Genomic DNA, 9,035 nt, shown 5'->3' on the forward strand with positions numbered 1-9,035 from the left:
CCCTGGAGAGCTGCTGTGAGTCTGAATGGGACAATATTGACCTTGATGGACCAATGATGGACAATATTGACCTTGATGGACCGATGATGATTTGATTCAGCGGAAGGCAGAGTCAGGTGTCCGTATTGGGGTGGGGCCATGGCTCAGTGTCAGAGCACCTGCTTAGTTCACAGGAGGTCCTAGGTTCAATCCCCGGTGGCATCTCCTGTTAAAAAGAACCAGAGCATAGGTGATGTGGAAGACCTCCACCTGAGACCCTGGAGAGCTGCTGCCTGTCTGAGTAGACAAGTCTGGCCCTGATGGACCAAGGGTCTGATTCAGTGTAAGGCAGCTTCAGTTGCTCAAGATGGGCAGGGAAGGGGCTGTGGCTCAGTGGTAGAGCCTCTGCCTGGTGTGCAGAAGGTCCCAGGTTCAATCCCCGGCATCTCCATTTAAAAGGACCAGAGCGTAGGTGATGTGAAAGAACTCCACCTGGGACCCTGGAGAGCCACTGCCAGTTTGAGCAGACAGTACTGACCTTGATGGACCCGAGGCTCTGATTCAGAATAAGGCAGCTTCGTGTATTCAAGGCAGGGCTATTTTGGGGCAGGAACGCACAGGAACGGAGTTCCGGCTGGCTCCCAAGTTGGCCACGCCCAGCAGGAACTCATTAGCATAATAGGCCACACCCAACAGCTACATTAGGGGTGTGTGGCCTAACATGCAAAGGAGTTCCTGCTACAAAAAAAGGCCCTGGGTTTTGACAACAAACAAGGTAAACAGAATAAGAAGCAAAAGGTGGGTGTGGCTGGATGAGCACACTTCTGGTAACATGGGGGGTGTGGCCTAATAGGCTAATGAGCGGTGCAGTCAGGGGTGTGGTCTAACATGCTAATGCATTGCTGCTGTTGGGTGTGGCCTGTTATGCTAATGAGTTCCTGTTGGGCTTTTTCTACCAAAAGAGCCCTGATTCAAGTTATGGAGAGTGCTACAGAGATCTAAGTAGAGCCCTACAAAACTTTGGGGTCTGATGGCAGGGACGGGGCACAGAGCAACCCCTGCCTCCCCACAGTCTCCTTGCAGCAGAGTTTGGAAAGAGCTTGGCTAGAAACAAACTGGCTAAAAGGAAGAAAATAAACAAGAAAACCCAAGGGGACAAGAGAGGGAATTGGCCTCAAGGAAGAGGGGGCCAGGCGGACAAGTTGGGCCACACTGGGGTGGTGACATTTTGTCGCGCCCGATTCCACTTTCAGCACTCATTTCCTCCTCTTCCTTATTGCTGCAAGAGAGTCCAATCTGCAGCAGTGCGCAGGTCTCCCTTCCGGCCTGGGATGTATTATCTCTGGAATTTTCAGCAGGTACCCTCTGGAAAAGGTATTGCAGGTCGCTTCAGGGATGAGTGAAATTAAGCGGCACCCGGATCTGAGAAGCGAGCAAAGGGGATAACAACACCACATTGTGCCATGCTCAGACATGAAGGCAATGAATGTGTAAATGCAGGATAACGCCACGATATCAATCCCCCACACAAAGCAGAAGTCCGTGGGCACCCAGCTAGTCAGACAAGCACCATGCCCACCTGTACCCCAAGAGATGCCTGCAGCTTTGTTTTCCGAAAACCAGCTTCTTGCTGGGCAGCCTCAAGGTGATGCTTCGGATCGGGAGGTGGCAGGGGCTAGCCCCTCCGTTCCAGACCTCCTTCAAGGCACACAGAGTTGCTTCCCTCCAGATAAGAACAGCGGGGGAAGGAGAAGCAGACCGGGAAAGGAAGAGGCATCGAAATCTAATCACGGGGGCCGTCAAGTGATTTAAAGCTTTTCGAATTGATCAATTCCCTCTTTTTTAACTGATTAAGTCAATTCGCTGTCACAGAGTTGCTTCCCTCCAGATAAGAACAGTGGGGGAAGGAGAAGCAGACCGGGAAAGGAGGAGGCATCGAAATCTAATCATGGGGGCCGTCAAGTGATTTAAAGCGTTTCGAATTGATCAATTCCCTGGTTTTTAACTGATTAAGTCAATTCGCTGTCCAATTACAGTTAAATGCGTTAGAGCGCTGCAAAGCCCTCACTGGAAAGTGGGGCATGCGGGCCCCCTTTCCTACCCCCTCCTCTGCAGAAACTGCTGCACAAATTGGGGGCAGCTCCAAAATGGGGGTCCCTGTCCCCATGCCAGGCACTGGTGGCTCTGGCTGAATCAGGGTGCCCCACACTCTTGTTTGGCTGTTCCTATCGGAGGAAGCTTGGAAAGGCAAACGATTGATTTCTTTTAGACAGACCCTGGAAGGTGAGCTTCCTTCTTATCGCCTCCAATGCAGGGAGGAGGGCGTTGCACTAGAGAAAATGGCAACGGATCCTTTAGGAGCCCAGGTCTTAGGACTGATCAGAGGCCAAATTTAAACCTGCAATGAAAAGTTTAGTTTGTGCATCAGATTACTTAATCAATTCGGGCTTGAAGCCCTAGTGGAGCATTGAAGGAAACGGAAGGAAATAAAATAAATTGTGGCATTTCAACAGGGGAGAAAGACCATTTGGGAAAAGGAGGCAGAGCTGGAGGTAGTGTTTGTGCCAAGCATTTCCTGGGCATGTTAGGAAAGCAAATATCTGGCATAAACCACCTTCCGGCAGTGACTGAACCCTCTGTAAGCCTCCTGCAGGCCTTGAGGGGGGGTCACTCCAATGTTTCCTCTAAGCTGAGTCAGTGTGTTAGCTCACAGTTTTTAAGCCTCCGGCTCATAGAGTTTTGTCTTGGCTCGGGAAGGAGGGCTCCAGAGCAAACTCATTGATGCAGCAGGAAAATCGCTCGCTCACAACTTTAATGCCAGTAGCTCACCAAGTAGAATTTTTGCTCACAAGACTCCACAGTTTAGAGGGAGCGTTGGTCACTTCCCAAAGTGTTTACAGTGTGGTCCTAAGGATTGTTACACCCTTCTACGTATATTGAAATCAGTGGGCTTGAAAGGGTCAAGCTCTGCTTAGGAGTACAAACGTTGGTGCTGAATCCCAGCTCTGCAAATCACTCACTCTAAGTGTCCTCAGATATGATCAGGGACAGGGTGCGTGGGGAAAGCAAAACTGTTTCTGCAAGTTTCCATGTTTATTAGATGAATAAATGCTTGTGTTCCAATGTTCATACAAAACTGCCTCCCAAACCGGCACGGAACCTACATGAAAGCAACACACAGGCTCTGCTGGGGCGGCGGGGGGGGGAGGGACTCACATAGGCCGAGACCAGCAATGCATAAGAGAAGCGGAAAGGCAGGGCTCCTCCAACCACCCTAGAACAAAGAGGTGAGTCGCCCACATCTGCAGGGATTGTCAATCCGGCTGATTTCAGCAGAGCACCGTCCACTTCAGGTGCCTGCAGTTCTCATCATCTGATTTGTGTACATTCCTTCCCCGCACACAGAGATTGCGATGAAAACACTTGAATGGGAGAGAAAAGGTCACCTCCTCTGAAAGCTGATTCCTCGCCTTCCCCCCCACCCCACCCCAGACCTGCAATCAGGAGCTCCCACTGGGACATACCTCACTCCACATCTGGCCATGGAGAACAGCAGCAGCAGCAGCCACCAGGGGGACAACCCCACCAACATCTCCCTGGCAAACAGCGATGCCACCTTTGCAGTGCTGGAATACAAGGCTCTCTCCGTCTTCCTGGTGCTGGGCGTTTGTGGAGTTGGCATCGTCGGCAACGTCATGGTGGTGTTGGTGGTCACCACCACCCGGGACATGTGGACTCCCACCAACTGCTACCTGGTTAGCCTGGCCATGGCCGATCTGATGGTTCTGGTCGCCGCTGGGCTGCCCAACGTCTCTGAAAGCCTGACAGGAACATGGATCTACGGGTACGTCGGCTGCCTGGGCATCACCTACTTCCAGTACCTGGGCATCAACGTGTCGTCCTGCTCCATCACGGCCTTCACAGTGGAGAGGTATGAAAAGATGCTGCGTTCTGTTCGACTTTGCAGTTGGGCATGGGTGTGTGTGTGTCAGATCGGCTGCCATCTTTGTGCAGCTTCTGGACAGTGCCAGCGTGGAACTATGAAGCTCCCCTGGCCCTGGGTGAGACCCCTGGCTTGCCTGTCCCAGCTCTCTGATAGGCAGCTGGTTTCCAAGGTCAGAGGACCTCCCCAACCACAGACCTTGAAATGACTTCAAGTGGAGATGTCCAGGGTTGGACGTGGGACCTTCTGAATGGGAAACGTGTGTGCTGCGATAAAACAAAATCTTTTATTTATTTATTTATTTATTTATATTGAGATTTTTACCCCACCTTCCCTGCAGAGCGGGCTCAGGGCGGCTTACGAGTGGCAAAGCCCATATAAAACAGATAAAAACAATAACAACATTAATAACAGTAGTACTCAATTTAAAAACAAGATGGTCTCCGGATACGTGCCAGATGGTAAACAGACAGTTCTCCAGGGATGATGTTAACCTATAGCCTATCCTAACCAGGTGAATCCAGTGGTATCAGTCACGCAGAAATTGTGGCAGATCTTCCCGGGCCATCCTTAACCCAGATGTTATCCACCACATTGGTGGCGGTGGCGGTGGTAGTGGCGGCCCCTATGTGAAAGCCTGGCGGAAGAGCTCGGTCTTACAGGCCCTGCGGAACTGCATAAGGTCCCGCAGGGCCCTGATCTCCTCTGGGAGCTCATTCCACCAGGTAGGGGCTGCCACTGAAAAGGATCTGGCCCTAGTCACGGCGAGCCTTGCCTCCCGGGAGCCTGGAACCACCAGGCGATGTGGTGCCACGGACCGAAGTGCTCTTGGGTGTATATGTGGGGAAAGGCGGTCCCTCAGGTAAGTCGGACCCTGGCCATGTAGGCCTTTAAAGGTAAGTACCAGCACTTTGAAGCAGATTCGGTATGCTATTGGCAGCCAGTGCAGCGCTTTCAGTCCAGGCTGGATGTGCTCCCACTTGGGGAGGCCCATCATCAGCCTGGCCGCCGCATTCTGCACTAGCTGCAGCTTCCGGATCTGCGACAAAGGCAGCCCCATGTAGGGAGTGTTACAGTAGTCTAACCTTGAGGTGACCGTCGCATGGATCACTGTAGCCAGGTCATCGCGGCAGAGGAAGGGAACCAACTGCCAAATCTTGTTCTACTCCCCCTCCCCACGTTACTATTTTTGAAAGACTAAAAAAAATTAATGTTATTTATTTAAAACATATTATGCCACCTTGCCACCCAACACAGAGTCCCCAAGGGGGTGAACAGTCAAAGCCATTTAACTGAACTTGAAAAAATGCATAGTATAACAACAACAAAACCTAGCAATTAGGCAAAGCCCATAGAGATTTAAACAAAAGACCGACACGGTAAGGAGGGAATGCCAATTGAAAAGGATTGCTGTTTGAAGGGGAAGGGCTGTGGCTCAGTGGTAAAGCCTCTGTTTGGCATGCAGAAGGTCCCAAGTTCAATCCCCGGCATTTCCAGCAAAAAGGATCTGGCAGTAGGTGATAGGAAAGATCTCCACCTAAGACCCTGGAGAACTGCTCCCAGTCTGAATAGACAATACTGACTTTGATGGACGAAGGGTCTGATTCAGTCTAAGGCAGCTTCATGTGTCCATCCTGGAGGGGCCGTGGCTCAGTGGCAGAGCCTCTGCTTGGCACATAAGTTCCCAGGTTCAGTCCCTGGCATCTCCAGTTAAAAAGGCCAAGGCAGGAGGTGATGGGAAAGACCTTTCTCCTCCTGAGACCCCGGAGAGCCTACAGACTCATGGAGGAGAGGCCGATCAGTGGCCACTAGCCATGGTGACTAAAGGGGCAGTCATCATCCTCTGATTACCAGTGCCAGGAGGCGATACCAGGAGAAGGCCTTGACCTCCATGCCCTGTTGCTGGCCCTCCAGAGGAACTGGTTGGCCACTTTGTGGGACGGGAGGCTGGACTAGGTGGACCTCTGATCTGATCCAGCAGGGCTCTTCTGATGTTCTTCTCAGGGGAAGGCCTTGGCCTCTCTGCCCTGTTGTTGGCCATCCAGAGGAACTGGTTGGCCACTTTGTGAGACAGGATGCTGGACCCTCACTAGCCTGATCCAGCAGGGCTCTTCTGATGTTCTTATAAAGGCCTCGGCCTCTGTGCCCTGTTGTCAGCCCTCCAGAGGAGCTGGTTAGGATGCTGGACTAGGTGGACCTCTGGTCTGAACCAGAAGGGCTCTTCTGATGTTCTTCTCAGGGGAAGACCTCGGCCTCTCTGCCCTCTTGCTGGCCCTCCAGAGGAACTGGCTGGCCTCTGTGTGAGACAGGATGCTGGACTAGGTGGACCTCTGGTCTGAACCAAAAGGGCTCTTCTGATGTTCTTCTCAGGGGAAGGCCTCGGCCTCTCTGCCCTGTTGCTGGCCCTTCAGAGGAGCTGGCTGGCCCGTGTGAGACAGGATGCCAGACTAGCTGGACCACCGGTCTGATCCAGCAGGGCTCTTCTAATGTTCTTCTATAAATGGCCTCGATCAGTTATGTCAAGTTGGGATCACAGCAGCTAAACTGTTGCTGATGAGACCTGGGTTGAGTCCTTGTTTGGGCATGATGCTGACTATATGGCTTTGGTTTTAACACTCTCTCTCTCTCGGCCTCCTCTACCTTGCAGGGTTGTTATGAGGATAAATATAAGGGGAGAGGCCCCTGTGGATGCCACCTTCTTTTTGAAGGAAGGTGCAGGATAAAAAAGCAACAGCTGACATTGTTTGTGGGTCTGCAGCCCACAGCATCAGAAGAGATCTAGCATGACCACTGCCCCAGTAATCTGAGGAAGACAGAGGAGCAGATCTCACTTGGGGCTCTGGCTGCAGAAGCTGGCTTCTGGGTGCAGACGGCTCTGGCCAGACCAGGGTATCGTTCTTCATTCCAGTCAGTTTGGTGTAGTGGTGAAGTGCGCGGACTCTAATCTGGGAGAACCGGGTTTGATTCCTCACTCCTCCACTTGCACCTGGCTGGATGACCTTGGGCAAGCCGCAGTTCTGACAAGAGCTGTTCTTGAAAAAGGGCAGTTTCTGCCAGAGCTCTCTCAGCCCCACCCACCTCACAGGGGAGGGGAAGGGAAAGGAGATTATAAGCCGCTCTGAGACTCCTTTGGGTAGTGAAGGGCAGGGTAGGGCAGGGTATAATTCCCCACTCCTCCACTTGCACCTGCTGGGTGAGCTTGGGCAAGCCGTAGTTCTGATAAGAGCCGTTCTTGAAAATGAGCAGTTTCTCTCAGAGCTCTCTCAGCCCCGCCTACCTCACAGGGTGTCTGTTGTGGGGAGGGGAAGGGAAAGGAGTTTGTAAGCCGCTCTGAGACTCCTTTGGGTAGTGAAGGGCCATGGGGTATCAATCCAATCTCCTCCTCCTCCTTTCCAGTCTGTGCTGCTGCTTGGCTCCCCAGCATCACTCTCCCCCTCTTCTCCCCTCCGCAGGTACATCGCGATCTGCCACCCAATGAAAGCCCAAGCCATGTGCACGGTGTCACGAGCCAAGCGCATCATCGCTTTCATCTGGAGCCTCACCGCCGTGTACTGCCTGCTCTGGTTCTTCCTGGTGGACATCAACGTCAGCCGGAGCCGGCAGGTGGAGTGTGGCTACAAGGTCTCCCGCAACCTCTACTTGCCCATCTACCTCCTCGACTTTGCCCTCTTCTTCGTCACCCCCTTGTTCCTGGCCACCGTGCTCTACGGCCTCATCGGCAGGGTCCTCTTCCGCGGCCCCGTCCCGCACCAACCGCCGGCCCTCCACAAACGCTGTGGAGACTTGGACGGCAAAGAGAGGAATGGCAGCTCCAGAACCAGCGTGCCTGTCTCCTCCAGGAAACAGGTATGGAGGCCGGCAGGGAGCTCCCCCCATCCCCCCTAATGCAGGCTGTGGGAGGGGAGGAACTGTGGCTCAGCGGTAGAGCCTCTGCTCGGCATGCAGAAGGTCCCAGGTTCAGTCCCCGGCATCTCCAGTTAAAAGGATCAAATGGGAGGTGATGGGAAAGACCTCTGGCTGAGACCCTGGAGAGCTGTAAAGAGGGGCTGTGGCTCAGTGGAAGAGCCTCTGCTTGGCATGCAGAAGGTCCCAGGTTCAATCCCCGGCACCTCCACTTAAAAAGGACCAGGCAGGAGGTGATGCGAAAGACCTCCACCTGAGACCCTGGAGAGCTGTAAAAAGGGGCCGTGGCTCAGTGGAAGAGCCTCTGATTGGCATGCAGAAGGTCCCAGGTTCAGTCCCCGGCATCTCCAGTTAAAAGGACCAGGCGGGAGGTGATGGGAAAGACCTCTCCGCCTGAGACCCTGGAGAGCCACTGCCAGTCTAAGTAGACAATGCTGACCTTGATGGACTGAGGGTCTGATTCTGCTGCTTCATGCGCTCATGTTGGGGAGAATCCATGGCTCAGTGGCAGAGCATCTGCTCGGCATGCAGAAGGTCCCAGGTTCAATCCCCGGCAGCACCTCCAGTTAAAAGGACCAGGCCGGCCCTGACCCGGTTAGCCCAGGCAAGCTCGCTCTTGGAAGCTAACCGGGGCCGACCCTTGCGAGTCCTTGGATGAGAGACCACCACGGAATACCAGCAGCTGGGAGGCGGGGGCAGGCTTTATTCAGCCACCTCTCTGAATATCCTCCTATGCCCCCAGCAGGGGTCAGTCACCATAGGTCGACAGGACTTCCAGGTCAAGGCACACATGCACGCACGCACAGACACACACAAAAGGACCAGGTGGGAGGTGATGGGAAAGACCTCTGCCTGAGACCCTGGAGAGTAAGGTTACCAGACCCCTTGGGCACTGGCAGGGGACAGGGGAGCGGGGTTGCCAACTGCAGCTTGGGAGACTCGTGAAGATTTGCAGATGGAGCCCGGGAAGTGCAGGGACCTCAGCTGGGTACAATGCCACCGAGCCCACCTTCTGAAGCATCCCTTTTCTCCAGGGGAACTGATCTCTGTAGCCAGTTTGGTGTAGTGGTTGAATGCGCGGACTCTAGTCTGGGAGAACCGGGTTTGATTCCCCACTCCTCCACATGCAGCTGCTGGTGTGACCTGGGGTCAGTCACAGTTCTCTCAGAGCTGTTCTCTCAAGAGCAATTCTCAAAAGAGCTCTCTCAGC

The 9,035-nt window shown here is 53.5% G+C and overlaps 1 protein-coding gene and 1 non-coding gene across 2 annotated transcripts in view; both read left to right on the forward strand.

The window, feature by feature from the left end:
• Positions 1-358: 358 nt before the first annotated feature.
• Positions 359-430, forward strand: TRNAT-GGU. The gene has a single exon. It is a non-coding gene; the product is annotated as a tRNA-Thr (tRNA).
• A 3,091-nt stretch (positions 431-3,521) lies between these two features.
• The window catches only part of LOC107124668 (thyrotropin-releasing hormone receptor-like), a 10,757-nt gene continuing 5,243 nt past the window's right edge, over positions 3,522-9,035 (forward strand). Inside the window, exons 1-2 of the mRNA XM_015428160.1 lie at positions 3,522-3,910; positions 7,375-7,768. Coding sequence (XP_015283646.1) covers positions 3,522-3,910; positions 7,375-7,768 — 783 coding nt within the window. The remainder of the gene's footprint in view (positions 3,911-7,374; positions 7,769-9,035) is intronic.

This window comes from Gekko japonicus, unplaced genomic scaffold (assembly GCF_001447785.1).
Source record: "Gekko japonicus isolate JY-2015 unplaced genomic scaffold, Gekko_japonicus_V1.1 scaffold1470, whole genome shotgun sequence".
Lineage (NCBI taxonomy): Eukaryota > Metazoa > Chordata > Lepidosauria > Squamata > Gekkonidae > Gekko > Gekko japonicus.